The 23,363-nt window shown below is 37.2% G+C and overlaps 1 protein-coding gene across 1 annotated transcript in view; it reads left to right on the top strand.

Annotated features, from left to right (window-relative positions):
- The window catches only part of ABI3BP (ABI family member 3 binding protein), a 165,366-nt gene that overhangs the window by 78,552 nt on the left and 63,451 nt on the right, over positions 1-23,363 (top strand). The window contains exons 20-30 of the mRNA XM_050915143.1: positions 304-369; positions 4,595-4,681; positions 10,385-10,450; positions 10,884-10,946; positions 12,023-12,088; positions 12,471-12,536; positions 16,426-16,500; positions 17,376-17,450; positions 18,013-18,087; positions 19,342-19,407; positions 20,673-20,753. Of these exons, the coding sequence (XP_050771100.1) occupies positions 304-369; positions 4,595-4,681; positions 10,385-10,450; positions 10,884-10,946; positions 12,023-12,088; positions 12,471-12,536; positions 16,426-16,500; positions 17,376-17,450; positions 18,013-18,087; positions 19,342-19,407; positions 20,673-20,753 (786 nt within the window). The remainder of the gene's footprint in view (positions 1-303; positions 370-4,594; positions 4,682-10,384; positions 10,451-10,883; positions 10,947-12,022; positions 12,089-12,470; positions 12,537-16,425; positions 16,501-17,375; positions 17,451-18,012; positions 18,088-19,341; positions 19,408-20,672; positions 20,754-23,363) is intronic.

The following is a 23,363-nucleotide window of genomic DNA, read 5'->3' on the forward strand; positions in this document are numbered from 1 at the left end:
TTTGATGTCCTGAAAAGTGGGTCCACGGTACAGTTGGTCCTTTATGGCTCCTTATTAGAAATTGCTCCATTTGTAAGCTTTCTGCTGCCTTTTCTGGGGTTCCACTTCTAGGTTTACTCTGTTACCTTGGGCTACCTATGCCAGTTGAAAGATGGCATCGTGCTACTACGGGGAGTGATGCTGTGACATGGAAGCCTGCCCCAAGCAGGGCCATGTCTCCTTGTTTGTAGCTCTGTCCTGATACCACCCATGCGACAACAGCCTGTCTGAGGACCTGAAGGTGGTTTTTGTGTTTGATCTTAGCTACTCGGAGACCAAGGCTGAAATCCACCACTTCTTCCTCCCTGGCAACCCAGCAAACCGTGATGGGTAACTAGCAAAAACCTTTCTTTTTCCATTTTCCCCTTTCTCTCTCACTCCCCATCACGCTTCCTACCCCAAATCACCTGGCATCCTTGTCATCTTCCATGGAGAGTATGAAGACTTGTTGGTGCAGCTTGGCTTGCCGAAGCACTCACCACACTTGTTCTGCAATTCTGTTGTTTGATCCCATGCTTTTTCCATTGCTGACGAGCATTTTCTGCGGGGACTGAGTGACAGCTTGCGTAGAGAATGTATTATTGCACCTTGCCTTCAGCTGCCATTCCCCTGCTTCTGTGTGTTTTGGTAGCGGGTCTTCCTTTCTCTGACACGTTCAAATACAACAGCGTTCGTAGGAGGCAAATTCCATCTGGGCTGGCACAAGAGGACAGCACTGCAGTTCAGCTGCCCAACAGGTTTTCCTGGTCCAAGGGTGCAGCTATTGGTTGCTTCACTGCTGACTTTCAAGGCGGCCGGTTGTCATCTGCCCACACCTTTACATTGCCTTTACCTGGAATTGGGAATGCTCTGCTCTACTACTGCTTTTGAGGTCACGTTAGGGTTTTAAGAACGATGCCTCTTTTCAGCTTTCGGTGAATCACAGCATGTTTCTTCAAGGTTCAAAACACTGGCAGCCTTTAGCACCTGGCCGTGCTGCCGACCTAGTTTGGTAACAATATTTCTTGCAGGTCTGGTAACAATGCAAGATGGGAATTGTCCCAAGAGATGTTATTGTGCTTCTAGCTGAACTGTTATTTCTCCTGGGCCTATGTTGAGGTGAAGCACGAGTGTAGAGGTGAAACTGCCATACAGGAAAAGCCATATTTACTTAAGGCATTGGATATGGCACTTGGTGACAATGAGTGGAGATGCCCGTGGCAGTAGCTTCTTTCACAGTGGCAGGCGTACAAGACCAGTTCTGTGGCCTGGCAGTATTTTTTGGCCCATGAGGTAACAAAAGCATTACATGAGCAGGCTGGTAAGCCTACAGACCTGAAGTCAAGTGCAAGTTAAGAGTGCAAGTTAAAAGAACCATATTAAGCGTCTTGCAATGCTATTGTGGCACCTTTGTCTGTAGTAGTCTTGCTTTCATATCAGCTGAGATATGTCACGCACTTCAGGGTCTTTTCCAGGGAAGTTACATTTCTTGCCTTGCATTGCTTAAAGGACTTCTTAGCTTTCTTGTTTTTACAGTAGAGAAATCAGATACTTGTAATTATAAGAAAACATATAAATTTGGCTGGGCTAAGGATATTTCTTTCTCTTTCCCTGTCTGGTGATGTTGTCTGGATCACTTTTTACATTCTTTTATTTTTTGCCAATTTTAAAAATTGGATTTGTTTCAGTATCATCTCGTAAATTTGCTTTCTCTTTGCCTCCCTTTGCCCAGGGTTCTTCAGCTTTTTCAGTCTTACATTCCTACTAACCTCATGAGAATTTTTTTCCATTCTACTTGTGATGTTCCATTTCATTTTTTTGCATCGTATTTATGTGTTTTTACACATCTTTGCATATTAACCTCTTCCTTTTTAAATTTTTGCTTATTTTGCAGAATATATTTTTGTTTTTCTTCAGTTCCTTATTATTTGGACACTAAACCATCAAGCCCATGGTTGCAGATGATGCCGTGGTGTGATGGTTCATGTATCTTTTAAATAATACGCCACAATTTTTTTTCCAGCCTCACATGACTTTCTTCATGTTACTTCCACTCCCCAAACATCTACATCTGCAAAAATGTCAGAGCAAGAGACTGGTAAATGGCATTTGTTTTATTTCCAATCCTTGATCTTTCTTGATATTTAAGTAGTATTACTCCAATGTTTGTTATTTGTCCTGGCTTTTTAATGTTGCCTGTAGTGGTCTTTCATTTGTTCATTAAGGCTTCCTGTTATTTGTAATAATTGCCAGTGTCCAGCAGTTGTAGCCTCAAGTAAGTGATCCTGATATGATGTGGCTATTTCAGGGTAGTATCATATTTCTGAAGGGTTGTGGGGGGCAGAGTGGGGCAGAATTCAGCAGATGAGAGGAAATTGTCAAGCTTTGATTAATTTTGGGTTGTCAGTATAACAATTATCATTCGGGGAGGGAATGTTTTGTCTTTAGCTAGTAGGCACTTTTTAAAGAGATTTGTTGGCTGAACATTTATTTCCTGTTATAACTTTTTAAGGTAGTCTCTAATATTCAAAAGACTGCTGCAGTACAGCATTTTAGTATTAAAAATTATTTTTACAGTTATTGCTGCTAATAATTTATTATTTCTCCCTGTGTATTTATGGAGAATATAGTTTTTTAGGCAGAATATGTGCATTTGTATTTGAGCATGAGATTTTTTTCCCAGAATGTGGTCATAAAAAAAAGTAGAGGGTTGCTGTGAGGTTCTCATCTGTGTTTCTCTTCATGCTAGGATGATTTAAGCAAGTGATATTTTCTTACATCATTATATCAAACATCATTCTCTTTCTGGGGACCAACTTTAAAATCAGGTGTCTTGATTCTGCAGTATACTATGCTGAGACAACAAAGCAAGCATATACAAAGCTGGCTTCTGAGTGAAAAATTAGTTGAAGCTACTTCTTCATCTCCTCTTGATATGTTTAGAAGTGGTGTTCAGTATTGTAAGGTCAATGAGCATTAATCTTTTTGAATGCAGTTACATAAGTGCTATACAATGCTTGTATGTCAAAGATGCATGTCTTATGACCTGATTGAAATATCTTTATTTATAGAATTGTTGAACACACAGAGTTTACATGGAAACATAGGACTGTGGATGCTCCACATTTACTAAATGTATAGACACAATATTAGGAGTCTCAGGAAGGATTTGGTCCTTAATCTTAAGTGCACAGGTTCAAAAGTGCTGGGTGATATGAACTGTAAAATACTTTGAGAATAGTAAGGCTGTGTTTCTCTGGTCAGGATGTTTAAAGTAGAATATAAATCTCAAATAATGTAAAATTAATTCAGGCCTGGATTTTCCACTCATTTGCACTTTTGTACTCTTATTTTGTGGTGTAGAATTAGTAGAACAGGTGGCTGAATTGCTCTGAAATCAGTTTGGTTGGTTATCCACTGTGTGCAGGGATGAGTAGCTGCCCAAGGTGCAAAGCAGTGGTGTATCAGACCTTGAAGTCTTCGGTGTAAAACAGCTGTATATTTTCTTGGTCCTTTTTCCCATGCTGGATGTGTACGTTTTCCAACTTGTATGCATAGAGTGATGTTTTTAGGTTGAATTAAGCCCTGATTCATAACTTTATGTCTAATTTCTAATGTGAAGGCATGCTGTATCAAAATAACATTAGGCATTTGCAGCTCCTTATTTAAAAGACTTATCTGGAACATCCAAACTAAAGTGTAGGGGAGAAGGGGTTTGCTGTCAGCTGTTGTTATTGGATAGAATTTTAAAATCAGATGCAGACAGCTGGCCTTGTAGTAAATGCCTCAAAATTAGATGTTATGTATCAAAAAAAAAAAAAGACCTACAAGACAAAAAAAAGGAGTAGGCTACCACAAATACCAATTAGAAGTGTGTATACAAGAAATCTAAAATAAATTTAGACCTTTCGGTCCTGCTAATAAAGGGCCAAAGATCACCTTGTCTAAAGACTGATCTCACTCATTGTTTCAAGATAGTTTTCATATTTGATCTTAGCTACCCAGCAACCAGGCCTGAAGTTCACATCTCATTCCTCCATGGAAACCAGAGGGAGCATGATGGGTAAATAGCATATAATTCCATTAGCTTTTCCATCCCTTGCCTTCACTTCCATTGGCTGTGGACAGTGCTAAGATTCATTCAGACACATTGCTTTGAAGACTACTTGATGCTAGGCTTTTTTTTTTTTTCCTTTTTTTCCCCCCCTCTCAACTCAGCCATTTCTGTATAATGAAAGCTGAAAGATAATTTACCACACTGACTAAATAACAGTCTACAAAAAGACCTCTGCTAGCATATGTTGCCTTTAATTTTCTGCTGGTAGTTGCAATTTTCTTTCAAAGAATAGGTACTTAAAAAAAAGACCAGTGAGAAGAATTCTACCTAGCATGAGATACCAGAATTGACCCTACTTTATTTCACACCAGCTGCAGTGTTTATGTAACACCTCTTTTCACAGCTGATCTTTAAAGCTGCTGCCATCTTGCTTGATCTCACATCAGTGTCGTCTTGAACTGCCCAACAGCTGCTGTCCAAATACTGTGGCTCTGAAGTCACTTCTCATTTTAACTCCAGATTTTCTTTCAGCTTTTGATGAAAAGCAGCACATTTCTTCAAGATCTGAAACATCTGGCATTCAAGAAATGCCATCAGCTGTACCTGGTAATACGTGAGAATGTGATTTTAAATAGAAGTTCTCACAGAGATTTCATCATACTTTTGATATATTGTTAGTTAAGTTTAACATGAATCAGAATAACTACAGAACTGCCATAATTAATTTGCTCTCTCAAATACCAGACTAACTTAGGAAATTTTGTATGATGCTCTAAAACAGTCTGTATTGCTGTGATTGATGATAATAGGCTTTGGCATGTTTTATTACATATAGTAGCATTCTCTTTTTAAGTTGCAATACTGCAGATGGGTAAGAGTGAAAGCTAATAAGTTTTTTTTAAATCCCTGAATGAAACTATTCTAATGGTTGAAAGTGTTGAGTAAGTCCCATAGAAATAACAGGATCAATACCAATGAATATGTAGGCTTGTCATGGCTTAACTCCAGCCAGCAGCTAAGCCCCACACAGCCACTCGCTCACTCCCCCCCAGCGGGATGGGGGAGAGAATCAGAAGGGTAAAAGTGAGAAAACTCGTGGGTTGAGATAAAGACGGTTTAATAGGTAAAGCAAAAGCCGCGCACGCAAGCAAAGCACAAGGAATTCATACACTACTTCCCATTGGCAGGCAGGTGTTCAGCCGTCCCCAGGAAAGCAGGGCTCCATCACGCCTAACGGTTACTTGGGAAGACAAACACCATCACTCCAAACGTCCCCCCCTCTTCCTTTTTCTTCCCCCAGCTTTATATGCTGAGCATGACATCATATGGTATGGAATATCCCTTTGGTCAGTTGGGGTCAGCTGTCCCAGCTGTGTCTCCTCCCAACTTTTTGTGCACTCCCAGTCTACTCGCTGGCAGGGCAGTATGAGGAGCAGCAAAGGCCCTGACTCTGTGTAAGCACTGCTCAGCAATAACTAAAACATCCCTGTATTATCAACACTCTTTTCAGCACAAATCCTAAACGTAGCCCCATACTAGCTACTATGAAGAAAATTAACTCTATCCCAGCCAAAACCAGCACAAGGCTTCAAAATAGTGGAGAATGGACCTTTAAGTCCTTTCATTTTAATATATTTAAAGCAGTTATCTAAGTTAGACATTTTGCTGCCAGTAAGTGAGACAGCATAGGTCCAAGGCTAATAGAAATGAAAGCATGCTTATCACATATATTGCTGTATTGCTTGAGTACAACTTTTTAAACTAAACTGCACAACATTGTAATTAAGGAAAATATTTGCAACAAATTGATCTTGAGCTGGCACTTCTATGGTAGATGTGATGCTTTCAAACACCCTTGAAACCTGTTATACGGGACTCCAGTAAAATTAAACTGGTTGGGTGATGGTATTTTCTTGACATTTAAATTACTTACACTTATTAATATATAATAATCTAAAGTATATAGTTTTCCTGTTCTTCCTTGCCAACATTTATTCTTTAGGATTCTTCTAATTCCTGTGTTGAGAAAATAAGCTAAAACTTACCAATGCCTTACAAAGTGACACTGAACAAATGCAGTTTTATCAGTGCTTAAGGTTCTGCTTGTTTTACTGTCCCTGCATGAAGAAATATTTCATTTCCTTTCAATAATGACAATTCCATCCAAAGTCTATTTCAAGTTGCTGCCAGAACTCCCTTGCAGTAAAAAGTGGACTAAATGGGTATTTGACAGGAAACTTTTAGTAGCTGTCCAGCTGTCTGTAATTGCAGGTTAATGGCAAAGCTTGCAGATTGCAACTAAACATTCTCAAAATCAAGAAATGGAGATGAGTTAAGTTTTATGCATTTATTCTTCAGAGTTATTAATCAGTATTTATCATTAATGCATCTTCCATACTGAGCAATAACTTATGATCAAGTGCTTTAACAGAAAGTTTCAGTAATGGTTTTCTATATATTGATATAACAGCACATCGAAGTTTAATTCTTTATTCTGCATGCTTTGCCTATAAAGAAAGTTATACTGCACTCTTTTCAAACCAGAGGGATCAATTTCCCAACACTTACAATGTTTGGGAGAATGGAGAAAATCATGTCAGATCTAGCCTGGAATTCAACATAAACATTTCCATGTAAAGATAAGTCCCAGATTTGAAGGAGAGTTAAAAATGTGATTAAATATGATAATAATCTTTAATTAACATATTCTAGGCATAGGCTTGGTATGAGATGTGAACCATTAGCAGGTACAGTTGTTTGTATTTAAAGGACTTCCTTGGAATAACCTAAGGAATTTTGGTTTTTAGTTTTGCGTGTGTGTGTTGGGGAGGGGAGGAAGGGGGAGAGAAGAAAGTGAACGGAAGGATCTTTCAACTAAAGGAAGGTGAGGAAGTCCAGCCACACAATGAGGAATGCAGTGAAATACTTGCTTACATGTTATTTCCCCTGGCGTGGGTCTCTTAGTGATCTTAATGATCTCTTTTTAAAACCTATTGCTTAGTTTGTCACTTGTTTATTAGTTGTTTTTAGCAAATGTTTACTTGCCAAGGTTCTTCAAGCCTGTTTGAACTCTTCCTCATTTCTTGAAGACTGATTAATGACTTCACATTTATTGTGCTCTACAGAGCTACGCAGCCCAAAAAACTAATGTGGTTATTCAGGTAATGAAAAATACTTTCAATCCAGACTTACTTTTTTCCTTTAAAACCACAGTGTTATCACTTGCACAGAGACTGCCTATTTCAAGATGACTTTCATATTTGATTTAGCTACATAGGGACTAGTCCTGAAGTCTACTTCTCATCTTTTTTGGAAACTAGACAAATAGTGATGGGTAAGCAATGTGGGATTCCATTTTAGTTTTCATCACATTGCCACTTGCTTCCTTTTTTCTGCTGTGAACACATTTGCTTCTAAGTCTAAATGGCAAGCCTGTTAAAGAACTGTTTTGTGTCAATCACTTCTTGATCAGCAGCTAGAAAGAATTTTTGGTACGAAGTGTTAAAGGACCGATCTTTTACACCAACTTGTAACAATTTCATTTTTCTGTTGGTGTAATTTAAACTCCAGAAAGTGTAAAAGAAGATTCTTAGGAGTTCTGTCTAGCATCAGATATCGGATCCTGTTGCCACCATATTGGGCTGCGTATCTTTCTCTCTATTCTCATAATACAGAGAGGACTTTTAAGCATTCAGTATCTTGCTTGTGTTTGCAGTTACATCATCTTGAACAACACAACTTGTGCTGGGTAGTGTGTTGTGCTATCCCAGCAACAGTGAGATTCCTCTGCATTTTAAATCCAGATTTTCTTTTCAGCTCTTAATGAAACACAGATAGTTTCACAATTCATGTCTAAAGCATCTGGAGTCCAGATCTGCTATTCAATGCAATCTACTAATGACATTTCTTGCAAACTAAGTGTTCTTGACAGTGAGGAATTATCAGAAGAGTTCCCAGTGTGCTTTTGGTGAAATGTTGGTTTAATTTTCTTTACTTTGGGGATAAGAACAACTGCAAGATAAAAATTCTGCATCAGGTACTACTTTCGTTTAAGGCAATGTATATGATGTTTACAATGCTGGATTATGATTTTTTTTTTTTTTAATTCTTAGTTAACTTTTGCAATACTAATTGGTACTATTACCTGTAATTGCCATTGACCAATTATATATTACTTAATGTAATAGAAGTTTACAGTATAATGTCCTGGGCACTTCTGTGCCTGTGAAATACTGTGAGGCTGGTAATCGAACATTAACTTCTACATTATATGCAGAGTATCCTGATACAGATAACTACTCTATTACTTGAAGTTATACTGCTTTTTATTTTATATTTACTTCATTATTACTATAGTGAAGTTTTGTGGTTATTGGTATTTAAGACATCTTCCTGGTCAGTTACAATGTTGGGGTGGGGGTGTGATGTGTGTAGGAAATTCTCTTTGTAGATTTATTTTCTGTTGACTGTTCATGTTCACTTGTCGTTTTAAAACAGGTAAAAAGTTGTTCAAGTTCTACATACTGCAGTTATGTAGAATATTCAAGTATATTTCTCATGAAGGAGGACTCTTAAGCTATGCTGTGGTGACAAAATTCTTATTAGGGAGATGAAAGATAGCACAGTGGGCATTTCAAACTCAAGTTCAGTTTTTTTTAAAATAGCTCAAGACTTGGTAGTCCAGATATGTCTAGGGGAAAAAGGAAATATATGTTTATTTGGGGAGATAAAAGGTTTGTCGGCCTTCTGCATGTATCTTAAAGAATCAAGCCAGTTTCTTTAATATTTTTCTTCTTCTATAGGACAAATTTAATGCTGCACACAGGAACTCTCCTTTTCTTCTTTTGGTATATTCTGAACCTTGTCTTCTACTGCAGACCTCTATAGATATTTGCAAATGTTCTATAGTATTCCCCTGTACACTAACAAGTAGGTACTCTGTTTTATATTTGCCATCTTAACTGCTGTGTTTAACAGTTCTTCAACTCAGTGCTAGTAAAGGTGCAAACATTGGCTAGGTAATTCAGAAACCGTATGTGTGGAGCTCTTGTTATTCCCATTTTTTAGTAAACAAAATGAAGACAAAGAGGACAGTAAATAACCCAGCACCACAGAGAAACAAGTAGTCAAATGGATCACTGAAAGGGAGAAATTTCTGAAACTGTTTCAATCCATCCCCCTGTCAATCAAGGCTACAAACTTTTATTGCATTTTTGAAGGATTTTGTTTGCTTAGACTGGAGGAGTCTAATGGAGTTCTTTCAGAACAAGAATTCCATGTTTGAAATTTTCTCTTTGTTGGTCCATGAAATTTGTGCTCTTCCACTTTTTCTATAATGTGTTCTTGCAAGTGTGATGGCAGTTTCAAAATTTTGATTCCATTTTCTGAGGTATCTACTATTTGACCTATCTTCTGCTTGTGTTAAGAATTTGCTCTATGCTTTTATCAGAAACTCTTTTTTTTCAATAATATATTGTTACACAAGTAAAGGGATTTTTATCATGATCTTTGCATTTCACTGTTGTAATTTGCATATCTGTTCACTAATTTCTGGAAAATAAATGTGACTCTTCTTTTAGCTCATGCTTGTCTAACAGTGTAGATATGAGGTTCTGTCTGTTTGACATACTTCATACCTCTTCAGGATGAAAACCTCCTCCTGTAAATTAAGGAGATACTGTTCCATTAGAGATTCTTACAGATTTTGGTTAAGAAAGCACAAGTTGTTTTTCTTCTAGTAGTTGGTTCAGCTCTTGATGGAAATCCTTATTAAGTTCACCTGTATGCATTTTTCTGCAGAGAAGCTATTGTTTCCTTTTTTCCCAGGCATCTATTTTTTTAGCCCCAAAGTTCAGATTTTTAAGGGTGGTGAAGAATACAGCAATCAGAGCTAGTTAATTGTTTTTCAGATTAAATATAAGGTGGTCATTTCCAAAACTTGACAGTATCTTTGATGCGGGCTGAAGTTCTGGCTACTTATTTGTTGACTAGTTCTCAATTTATCATTTGAAAATATTTGTTTGATGCTAGAAAATGGATTTTAGGATCTGTCATTTATTGCAGTTAAAAGGCAGCTCTGGAACATCATGGCTGCCATTATTGTCTACTAGGAGCAGTGTTTAGCCAGTGGTTGGGGTTTTTTGGTAATAGAGTGACAAAAAATTGATGTATGATTTATTTGGTAGGAAAAGTATACCCAAGAAACCACAACTTAAATGCTGATCTATTTGGATGTGATTAAAGTGATGCTTTCATACGCATAAAGAGACTGCCATAACATCTTAAGATAGTTTCCATCTCTGATCTTAGCTCTCCCAAGACCAGTCCTGGAGCCCACATCTTTACCTTCTCTGGAAACCACGAGGACAGTGATGGGTAAACAGTGATTCCATCATAATTTCTATCATTTTGTCAATACTTAAATATGAAAAGCATTATTTTAAAATTTAGTCAAAACCTTTTGATTTTTTTTTCCTGTTAGTGGCAATGCCAAATGTGTCAGTGAGGTGGTCAGTCATTTATATAAATGGTAACAAGGAGATACTTAATTGTTAAGCTTCTCAATCTCTCTTGTAATTTTCTGCTCTATAGGCCTTGTTCACTAAAAGGTTAACTGTTTGTATCCTACATTAACTCAGCTAGGCCACCCTGATTTAAAAATGGAATAATACTGTAATGAATGCAAATATTTATGTAAAAAAGCGGAATGTGATATGGGCTTCATTCATTTAAAACTCTGTACTGACACTACTTTGAAAAACACAGTTCATCTGTAATATCTGAAGGCAGTTTTCTGGTTTAATCTCAGTTACTCAGAGACCAAAGCTGAAATCTACTTCCTCTTACCTTGCAAGGCAAGGAACAATGGAGGGTAAATATGATATTTTCATTTTTTCATTTCCTGTGCCATCACTTGACATAATTTTCATCAGCTTTGAGCAATACCTAGGTTTGTTAATGCACTTTGGCTTGCAAAAACACTTGCCATACTAATGACGTTATTCTGACATTTGAACCTATGTTTTTTTCCATCACTTGAAAAATCACTTTTTGCAGGGACAGCTGGCAAAATGAATTTTTCACATAATGCCTGTGTGTCTCTAGATGCAGTTTTTATTTTGAAAATTCTTTCTAGAATGAAATACTCCAATATGGCAGAAATACACTTTTACTTCTGCTTAGTCTTGCTATTCATGTGGCATAGCTGTCCCACAGATTCCTTACAGGACATCAATTATTTTTTCCTCTTTCATTTCACTAACTTGAGCACTGAAGTTCAAGCTTGATGAATAGGCATGTTACTCATTGGCTTAGAGACAAACCTAAAGGAAGAATGGGGATTTTCAGATGTCATGGGGAATGGTAAGGCCTTTCATGGGAACGGTGAGGCCTTATATAGTCCGTTCTTTGTAAAAATAATAATAGTGACAACAACAGTAAGAAAATACATTTTTGCAAAAATTATTGAACTTCTAAGGAGAGTTGGAGTTATGACTGAATATTGATAGAATAATGTGCAATTTCTTCCTTCATGCTGGAATAAAGAAATATTTAGTATTTGTAGTTCCTTGCATTTGAGAGGTACCCACCACCTGTCATCTTGAATTCTGAATCCAAAGGTGGGTCTCTTGGCTCCCATGTTCGGTCTGCAACGACTGTTGGCATCTCTTAAGGAAATGTAAGGAGTGGTTTGGTGAAGTAGACATTTAGCCATTTTTGTGCTGACGGAGAGCCATTTAGCTACTGAGTTTCTAAGAATGTTGTGTTAGTTGCAACCACAGCAAGACGGTTGACTACTGATTTGGTCAGTGACTCACAAGATACTGCCAGAAAAAGGCATGTGTTGCCCTAAATACGGACATTTGGGGTGCTGTGAACCGGTGTTGCTTGTACTGCCGTGGCAAGACTGTGTGGATATCTCAAGATCATTTCCATGTCTGATTGTAGCAAGCCAGAGACCGGACCTGGAGTCCACCTCGTCTGCTTCACCGGAAACCACAAGGACTGTGACGGGTAAATAGCCAGTGATTCCCTTCCTACATTGATTATTTTAGCAATGCTTTTCTCTGCAGTGATGAGCCTGTTCAGATGGTTTGATGTCCTGAAAAGTGGGTCCACGGTACAGTTGGTCCTTTATGGCTCCTTATTAGAAATTGCTCCATTTGTAAGCTTTCTGCTGCCTTTTCTGGGGTTCCACTTCTAGGTTTACTCTGTTACCTTGGGCTACCTATGCCAGTTGAAAGATGGCATCGTGCTACTACGGGGAGTGATGCTGTGACATGGAAGCCTGCCCCAAGCAGGGCCATGTCTCCTTGTTTGTAGCTCTGTCCTGATACCACCCATGCGACAACAGCCTGTCTGAGGACCTGAAGGTGGTTTTTGTGTTTGATCTTAGCTACTCGGAGACCAAGGCTGAAATCCACCACTTCTTCCTCCCTGGCAACCCAGCAAACCGTGATGGGTAACTAGCAAAAACCTTTCTTTTTCCATTTTCCCCTTTCTCTCTCACTCCCCATCACGCTTCCTACCCCAAATCACCTGGCATCCTTGTCATCTTCCATGGAGAGTATGAAGACTTGTTGGTGCAGCTTGGCTTGCCGAAGCACTCACCACACTTGTTCTGCAATTCTGTTGTTTGATCCCATGCTTTTTTTCCATTGCTGACGAGCATTTTCTGCGGGGACTGAGTGACAGCTTGCGTAGAGAATGTATTATTGCACCTTGCCTTCAGCTGCCATTCCCCTGCTTCTTTGTGTTTTGGTAGCGGGTCTTCCTTTCTCTGACACGTTCAAATACAACAGCGTTCGTAGGAGGCAAATTCCATCTGGGCTGGCACAAGAGGACAGCACTGCAGTTCAGCTGCCCAACAGGTTTTCCTGGTCCAAGGGTGCAGCTATTGGTTGCTTCACTGCTGACTTTCAAGGCGGCCGGTTGTCATCTGCCCACACCTTTACATTGCCTTTACCTGGAATTGGGAATGCTCTGCTCTACTACTGCTTTTGAGGTCACGTTAGGGTTTTAAGAACGATGCCTCTTTTCAGCTTTCGGTGAATCACAGCATGTTTCTTCAAGGTTCAAAACACTGGCAGCCTTTAGCACCTGGCCGTGCTGCCGACCTAGTTTGGTAACAATATTTCTTGCAGGTCTGGTAACAATGCAAGATGGGAATTGTCCCAAGAGATGTTATTGTGCTTCTAGCTGAACTGTTATTTCTCCTGGGCCTATGTTGAGGTGAAGCACGAGTGTAGAGGTGAAACTGCCATACAGGAAAAGCCGTATTTACTTAAGGCATTGGATATGGCACTTGGTGACAATGAGTGGAGATGCCCGTGGCAGTAGCTTCTTTCACAGTGGCAGGCGTACAAGACCAGTTCTGTGGCCTGGCAGTATTTTTTGGCCCATGAGGTAACAAAAGCATTACATGAGCAGGCTGGTAAGCCTACAGACCTGAAGTCAAGTGCAAGTTAAAAGTGTAATGAACCATATTAATGTATCCTTCCCATTGAGATGCAGTTGAATCGTAAGTTCCCACATATGCTGGCCATGTTTCTTGGTGTCTTAGTCTAGTGGTAGAAATTGTTTCTGAAGTGTATTTTTGTGGCATTGGGGAAATATTGTATTTTTGTCAGTTGAGTGTCATGTACTTCAGGTTGTTTTCCAATGATGATGCAATTCTTGCCTATATTAATCCTTTTAGGATCCTTCTACCTTCTCTTTTGCAAGAAAATGCTTTCTGTGTATCAGAAATTGTACATCTCTCCTCTGTCTCCTCTGTTTATAAATAGTGTTTTCAAACTGAGTTTTTGTGTCACATCTTGTCCTGCAAGGCATAAGCAAGTCTTTCTTTGCTTTTCACCTCTTTTTTTAGTTAATTTTTATCTGTTCTTTTTTCATATTTTTCCATCATATTGTCTGATGTCTTTGAATATTTCTTCATATTTCTTGCAACAGCTTCTTCATCATTTGCATCACCAGTGCATCTTCACATATTCACATTATAAAATCCATTCCATGTGCATTTGAGTTTTTTTCCTGGCTGAAGTCCCTAGTTCCTTAGTAATGGGTTGAAACCTGTTCAGTCTATACATTCAGATGATGCCAAAAAGAATGTTTTGTTTTGTTTTGTTTTCCAGCTTCACTGGACTCTCATCATATTACTTTCCTGTCCCAAACATCTGCATCTGCAGAAATATCAGAAATAGAGACTGGTAAATTGTGTTTATGATACTTCCATAGCTTAGGATTTGTTTTTGTGTCAATGATGTTACAGTTACAGGCTGTTTGCTCTGATTGCTTGGTGTTGTCTGAAACGGAATTTTGTCTGCAGTGTTTGGTAGTTAAGCTCTGTAACTACATGATGATATTCTGTGGCATAGGATCAAATAAAAAACCCACAGGAATCAATATTGTTTTGGGTGGTTTTAATCTGTCGGATATAAGGACCACTAGCTAGATGAAGTCATTATCAGTTATGAAGAGATATTCTTGATTGGGAAATTTTATCCTAGGCAATTTTTTGTTAGTCATACCATACACATTTTTTTTCATTTTTCTCCATTACTAAGCATTTTTTTCAAGTTATGTTGTGTTATGTCAGAACTTTTCTTACTGAGGTCATAGCTATCCAAGATTAAATTTGTATTCATAGCAAAGGTATGAATGTGTGAGAGATGAGAAGGAAAATTATCTTAAACCTGACAGTCGGTATTTCAACAGTATTGTTTTGAATTTTCTGCCTCACCTTCTGGCTCTTCAGTATGTCACAAAAGTTGTGTTAATTTATGTTATGTCAATTATATAAAATATCACAATTTAATTTAAATGACAAATTACATTATGTATAGTATTTTAAAACCTATAACTCAAAATACTGGCATCTGTTAAACTGAAACAAGCAAAGCGTTGGCAATAGAAATACCTGGTTGTAGAAATTCATATTAGCATATATTTTAAGTATGTAGGTCTCTTTCTACAGATGCAGGTGAAGTCAGAAGCACAGGTTTTTTGATGTTACATGTGCACAGGTCAATTGACTCCTGTTGATAAGTCTGCTTTTAGGGGGACTGCAGTTTCTGTCAGGGTGTGTCTGTTAGGTGCATGTGACTTTTTCAAAACTTTGAGGTTTTGTTCATTTCTTTTCAAGCTGGAAAACTTGCAAAACTTTATTATAGTGGTGTTGGCATCTTGCAAAGCAATGTAAAGCAGTCTTACTTTTTCTGATTTCCTCCCCCCCGCCCCCATTTCTGCACCAATATGAATCTGTCTCTCAGGGTTATTTACGTTTTTCTGCAGTTACAAGTTCAGCTGACCTGGAAAAATCTATGCCTTCACTTCCCAGAACACCTCATGTGCTAACAACAACTATGGGTAATAGTAATGCATTAGCTTTTCAGTTAAACCACTTTCGGTGTTTTGATAGCAATTTTGGAAATCCTATTCATTCCAGATATTTTGGTCATCTGCCATACTTGTCTCCTGCTTGAGTCATGATCATCAGTGTAGACAAAGTACCCTTTTTCACATGAGCCAAGACAACTTGTGCTTACTGCTGAGAAACTCACCTGATTGATAGTGTTTCTGATCTTACATTTGTCTCAAAAAGCTACTAGGGGCTATTTTCAGATATACTTAAATGAAGTAAGCTTGGTATAATAATAATAATAGTAATAATAATGCCTAAAGCTTAATAAGAATCTTAAAATTACTTGTTTTTTTCTTTCAGGCTTAATTGTTATACTCTCAGATAGATGGATACATACATTTATATACTCTATATTGTTTATGCCAGCATAGTAAGCTTCTTTCTTACTATTTCTACTGTTCAGTGATTTTTTTACTTTATTTTACCCTTGTTTTATATGTGTATATATGTACACAGATTATACGACATTAAAATTCACTAACAAAATCTTGACAGAAAACAAAGCACTGAAGAGGATTAAGACAGTCTTTTTTACAGAAATATATTTGCAGTGTTTTTTAGTTTTGTAGATTATATTTTTTCTGCCTTTTTTGAAGTGCTTTGTGCTTATAACCATGGTGTTAGAAGTTCTTTTATCTTTATATTTTCTGGGTTACTTTAAACTACATGGACCATGCTATCTAAAGTAATATTAGCTTTGGTTGGCTGACACTTTAGTTGCAGTTGTCATTTTAACCACTAGCTTTAGCTCCCACTCTAAACCAGCACTGCTCCATTGTCAAGGTAAGGCATGCTTATTGTGGGTGGACCTCTGCATTGCAGATTAGGTATGTTATAACCTATAACATTTTTTGTTTGTTCTTACAAAACAAAAAAAGCTATGTGTAGAATTAATAATCATAGATATTGTGACCTGGTTTTTTTATAGCTTTCAGTGGTATTCAGCCTGTTCTTTCAAGCCCTGTGATACCTAGTAAGCCTGAAATAGCAGATGCTGGACCAGGTACAATATTCTCTACCTAGTTCTTAATTCAGTAGCTCAAACCATGCTCTAAAACTCACTGAAATGAGTACACTGGTAATCTTCACTTTCAGTGCACATTAGGATTAGACCCTAACACCTGAGTTTTGAATTTAGATTGCTGTTAATGGTTGAAATTGGTACTTCTCACATTTAAAATGCATATGGCAACTAATAGTCACATGATTCTCCTTCAGTATTTTGAAAAATATTGATATGTCACAGAGATAATTGATAAAACAGTATTTATTGTCCAGTTGTGCTGATGAAAATACTGTGATGTATGCTGTAGACTGCATTCTACTGATGTAGCCTTGTTAAAAATACTAAGGAGAGTGTATCCTTAATGGCAAGAAATTGGTTAACAGTCACAGACACTCGATGCTTTTGGACTGAAACCATAGTTGGATCAGTTGTCAGCTTTCTACTCCAAATTTTGTAAGGTTTTAATGTCTGACTAATTGATTGTTCAACATGTCTTCTTCATTAAATTCCTACGTTTTACACCATACCATGTTCCTTAAGTAACGGACCAAAACTCAAAATGTTCCATTGCTCAACTTAGAATCTTACTTGGCAGTGGCTGAGATCCAGACCAGTTGCAATGAAGGCAGGAGAAAATGAATATCCAGAATTTCTGCATGTCACAAATGCACTGATTTATAGTCACTGAAGCTCTCTGCAGTTCAAAAGACTGATTTCTCTCTAATGCATACTAAACTGTGTCCAAACAAGCGTCCAAGCATTAGTGAAATATTTGTTGTTCTTGTAAAAACAGATTTGTTTTTGCTTATGAAGGAAGAGTTTCTTCCATTAGCTCTTTGCTCTCTTATGACTGTCACCATTTCTTCCAACAGCAAAAAATGAATCCATTCTGGAATCTTTCACACCTAAAACTTCTCGTCCTTTTCAATGGCCAAGGGTAACATTAGGTAATGTTGTTGTTTTCACCCAGTGAAAAACTCTGTGTTTGTTTTAGGCACTTCATCCCATATGAATGCATTTCTTCCAGCATATCATTTCACATGCATAATCATTATTCTTTTTCCTGGTTATAGAGTCTTGTTCTTCCATTGTCATTAGACTGATTCTTCTTGATATATCTCTGTATGAGAACATAGTTCAGGATGGTTTTACTGTCCTCAGAGAAGTAAAACTTGCCTCTTGCATGAAAAACTCCATCATCCTTTCATTAGAGTGTTCTGTCTATCTCTTTCACTCTCATGCACACACATGTTTTATCTTTGCCTCTGATATGCAGAGCTTTCATAGTGGAAATTTTAATTGGTTTGGAGACATAGAATCTATTTCTGATCTAGGCACAGCATTTCAATATCATCTCCATTCCACACTTTAAACTCTGATTTCATCAGATGGCTTTGGCATTCCATACTAAGTTGTCTTTTCTTCAATATAAACTTGTGGCATGTGCTCTTTGTTGTGGGAAACCCTTGTTAAACAATTTTTGATTGCAAACTGAGCTCTTTCTTTCAGCTCCAAAAGAAATACCACTTATTCCTTCTAAACTGAAACCATCTGCTACCCCAGAAGTACAACATGTGAAACCTGGTAATTGTGCACACCATTTTTATAAGTCAGTATGCGGAGACATATGTTCACTAAAAATTTCTAAGCAAAACTTTCTAAAAAGGACAGGAGCTATGCAATACATGAGCATGTTGACTAACTCATCATTCTAAAATCAGTCATTTGATGTTGCCTAACAAAAGGAATGAGAGTTAAGCTCATCAGTTGTAAGCATCTAAGCCCAGTGATAAAAATATAAACAAGTTCTCTAGTTTTGTAACCTTTTTAAAGGACTGGAAGGGAAAAAAATTCTTCAGGGTGGCATAGGGGTTTTTTATATCACTTGTATAAACAATATATATGATTATTATTTCTATAATCTCTTTTGTGAGTCCCCATCTCCCGCTTTCACACAGACATACTATGGCAAAGATGGCATCTTTGCTAGTCACAATAGTTTGTTGATTGAAAGTAAAGTACGACTCGTGATCAGTAAGTCCTCCTGCAGGGAACCCAATGGAAAGGATTGCCATTTTAGTGGAAATAGGAGAGCTTTCTCAAAGTAGAAAGGGAAACTTTCATATACACGTGAGATTCATTCTTTGACCATGGGAACATTATCATCATGTTGTGTTGTTTTTCCTTTTCTGCTTTTTGATCAAAAAATAGATCTCTGTACTCATTTTCTTCTGATTTGGGATTAAGGGAGATGAATTTGCCTCTTTTAGTGATTCAGGCACTGGACCAATAAATATGGTGTGCGTTACTAGAGCCCTAAAATGTTTCTGTTCTCATATCTTATAAACAGGCAGGTCAGTAAAAAGCTGGAGTTGCCTTTGATGTCTTATACATGTCTTACAATCGACTGCAGGCTCTGATTTAAGATTTTCAGCAAGATTGTGGCATTTAGAAGTTTCCTCTTTGGTACAGATTCTCTGGTATTTGTTATGGACTGCAGTCTTTTCTTCAGTCAAAGCCCTCATCTGTCCTTTCTCACTATTCTCCCATAACATAAAAGAAATGTATATCAAACAATGGATTAAAAAAGGCCTGAGAACATAAATATGGGGAAGGAGCCTTAGTAGCAGACTCTCACACATAGCCACGAGCATACAGTGTGTAGTTTCATAGGAAACAAAACTAAAAGGAGTGTAGGGTGTTATGCATAAGAGTAGGACTTAGTTGCATGCTTATCTAGTCTATTTAAAAACAACCCCCCTGAACTATTGGAATGATAACACATTTGGCTTACTGCTGATACATCTGTTCAATTACACTTGAATTTTTCTTTTCTAGCCCCTAAACCACCACTTTTGGAGCCTAAAACTTCTCAGACTGTTGAACAACCAAAAGCAACACTAGGTAATACGTGTTTCTGTAGCTGTTCGTCACTCCTCTTTGCAGTCCAAGCCACAGTTTGTACTCTACTTTATCTCATAGCTTTTACTATATTTAATCCATTTCTCTGAGAGAGGAGAAAAGTTAGGAAATAAGCATTCAGAAATACTTTTTTCTAAACTTAGGAGAAAAAGGAACTTGAGGTTTTTTCATACAGTTTTACTAGTTCTATAGTACAGTAAAATTTTGGGGATCAGAATTGTCTTCCATTTTATTGGGAGTTTTTCTACACCAACACACTTTATCCTCAGAAAATCATCAGAAACTCATTGGAAATAGTATTGAAAGGCCAAGTGCAAGGTTAGTATTGTGGACATTAATCCTGGAATTCTCAGTGAAGGATTCCTGTGGCACTAGGTGGACATGTTAATTCTACTGTTCTTTTATGAATCCTTCTGAATGTCATTTTGGCTGGAAAAACACTTCTCAGTCACTTCATATGTCTTATTCTACTCTGTTCTTTCTATATATCTATACCTCTGTCATACACTTTTCCACTGTGTCTATTGCTATGAAACTTTTTCTTGGAAAGCAGTCTTATAGCACTGCTTTATAAAAATGAACAAAATTACTGACTATACTACCTGAAACTCACCTTAAGCTTTATCTGATGTTAGATTAACAGTCATATTTAGCTAATTACAGTTTCAGGCCATACATGTTCAGGGGAAGAATGTTTCTATGACTGGTTGCTTTTAATTTTTATCATTTAGATGACACTACTTCTATTTTATTAACAGAATTCAGTGACTACAGTTATGAAGCAATTCCCTTTTTTATTATTGATTCCATGTTTTTCTAGCTCCCTACCAGTAATTTCTTTACAGTGTTGAAAATTTAGGACATTTTTGCATATTTTGTCTACATATGTCTTTTGATGGCTTAAAATTGACCTGGAGTTCAAAAGGATAAACAGCATTATTATTTTACATCTTAGGTATCAAAAATGAATTTGCTAACTTAATGAGAGGAACATTTTGATGTGACTGTAAGCTACAATTACATATTTTAAGTTTACTTACTGACTTTTACTGTGAAGAACAAGCAGGGATTTTGCTGGGGTAGTGAAGTCTTAGGAAGATTTTTGAGAAACCTTCTTAGCAAATCTGATTTCGCCATTTGCTTTTGTTCCCAGTTGCCATTCGTTGCTTCATTTCAGGCTTGAAGAATGTGATTTTTATGCGATACAGTGGAAAGGATAATCTTATAATCCAGTATATTTCTTTCAGCTCCTAAAGAAGCAAAACTCACGCCTTCTGCATCTAAACCTAGACCATCTGCCAGACCCAAAAAGCCACGAACTAAACCTGGTAACTAACTTCAATAGCAAACATTTGTTATAACATATCATTTAAGTAGTATACTTTAGTTTAAATTTATTCTGTGTGAAGCTCAGCACTTAATCATCAGAAAGATGGGCACTGACGGGAGCTGTGCTCTTTGAGGAATATTATTTTTGTATTGAACCAAAAAAATCTGAAGCAAAGCAAGAAAACTTTAACTTTTATATCCCAAATCACCAAGTCGCATGGCCTGGCATTGAAACAAATTGTTTTCCTGCTTTTAATTTCAAAATAAAAAGTTTTCCAGCTTAGTTTAGCACAAGGTCCAGAAAATGCAACTTCTTCGGCTTTGCTGATGGTTATAGCATCTTACCTAGAACCACAGGATTTGTATTGATTCAGTGATCATTAATGCATATGTAGGCTTACCTGAAACTGGAAATAAGAGTGAAATGCCGCTCTGGAATTTAGTAAAGGCATATTTTATGATGGCAAATGAAATTGTACCTTCATACCAGGGTTGAATTTGGCCTATGATGTATGTCAGAGAATAAAAGGCACCTGGAATTTTCTGGAGCTGAAGAATAAATGAATACAGTTACAAAAATATTACTAGTGTTACATGGTTTTTACTGAAGATAGAAAGCTTAAAATTGCATAATTGTATATTGTAAGAATATATTACTTAATCCTGGAAGAGATCAGGCAATATTATTAAATTCTTTCCAGATTCTCTGTGAATTTTTTTTTTGCTCATAAAAAGAATTATTCTCTTCAGACCAAATAATTCCTTGTGAAGCTTCTTAACTAAATGATATTTATGACTTGGAACTGTCTCAAAATAGTGTGCATAATTAGTTTTTCATGGTGATTACAGCTCCTACAACATTTTTAGTGTAGGAAATCCAGTATCATATTACTAGAATAATTACATTTGTCTCTGCTGTAGATGCCTATATCTGAATATAGATCTGAATCCTGCATGGTTTTTTTGAAATGGCAGAGAAAAAAACCAACTCATTTGGAAACTGTTGCATAAAATTGTTTTACACCCTTGGACTGCCAAGATCAATGCTATATATTGATGTTTCCACAATGAAACAATTCCACAATTCCACTTGTTATATATAACAAGTTTCTATATAACTACAAAGTAGGCGGTATGATTCTGTGTTTGTACGCATGCCTAGGCGGTATGATTCTGTGTTTGTACGCATGCCTTTTGTTTGTCCTTTCACTGTTAGTGGATTCACTGATCAATCAGATGGAATCCTAAGAAACACTTTTTAATCATAATTAAGCTTGTAATGATCTTCCTGTGAGTAGGTATTTGTGAATTTGGCATTTGTTCTGATGGGACAAATGATGATATTCTTGTTCAGAAATTATTGTCTGAGGCACAAAATATGCAGTGCGTGGGGATAACCTGGCTTTTGGGTAGGTGGCAAAATGGTCAAAGAGCAGGATCTCCTTTGTATTCCAGCATCGCTTGGGAGTTCAACTTAAATTAGAAACTTGTGTCATGACAGTGGTTGTCACCTTTCCTTAGCAGTGAATCAAAATAATGAAGACTATGTGCCAAATTCATACTTGATCACTGACTTACTAATGACCCACTTTTTGGATCAAACAGAATTCCTGAAAGTTAGTTTTGGCTCTCATTCTTAATAAGACTTTTCTACTGTTATTGGTAAAGTATTTGTATTTTTGCAGTAGAGCAAAGATTTCATTTTAAAAAAAAAAACACATATAAACAATTTTTAGTTTTTCCAACCAACCAACTGTACATTCTAGTGAAAGTTCATAGCTTCATTCTTCTTGATATTTGGGTAAATGAATCTGTTGCTTGCATGAAAAAACAGTTCTTGTTGCCAATGTGATCATGCCCAACCATTGTGCTCACTTGTATCATTGTTACCATTAATCTCTCTATCTAAACATACAAAGTTCTCCATTTTTCAGGAAAGGAAGTTATAATGAATTTTCTACCATACATCCAACTGCACTGCAACATTTTCTTTCCAAAAAAGTGCAAGAATAGCTCTTTATAATGAATGCCTGTTAAGTCCCTGTAGATGATTATAAATTTGCACTCTCTTGTGCCTCTAGTACAAAATGCTAGTCCTTCATATGCATCCATGCATTTCCACTTGTGTGATATGAGACTTTTGCAAGAGGACTGCAGAGCTGTTTTAACAACAAATAAGCAGAACTTATCTGTTGTAGAGGAGGATCTCAACCACCTGCTATTTGTAAATTTCCATAGTCTCAATGCAGTACTGAAGTTAAGATAATGTTAGATAGATTGGTGCATACATGTAGTTGTTCCTTTTGCAGTCTTCTCTCCCTTACCAGGACTATGAGGGTCCTGGAAGGACTTCTAAACATGCATCTTCTGAAGTATAGTCATACCAGAGAAGCATGCCTTCTCAGCCTATGAAAACTGCTTGATAACTTGGTGCATGTCTTTCTTACCATTTCCTGTCCTTCAAAGTCTCGGGTTACCTGGCTGCTCAGTGCTTACAATCCAATAATCTGATAAATTGTTCAATAATATCAAGAGTAACTTTTATGTCAAAGTCCACTTTTATTGGCTGGGAGTTTTATTTAGATGCTCTGCTTTCAGAAAGGTCGGAG

Source organism: Gymnogyps californianus, chromosome 1 (assembly GCF_018139145.2).
Source record: "Gymnogyps californianus isolate 813 chromosome 1, ASM1813914v2, whole genome shotgun sequence".
NCBI classification, from domain to species: Eukaryota; Metazoa; Chordata; class Aves; order Accipitriformes; family Cathartidae; genus Gymnogyps; species Gymnogyps californianus.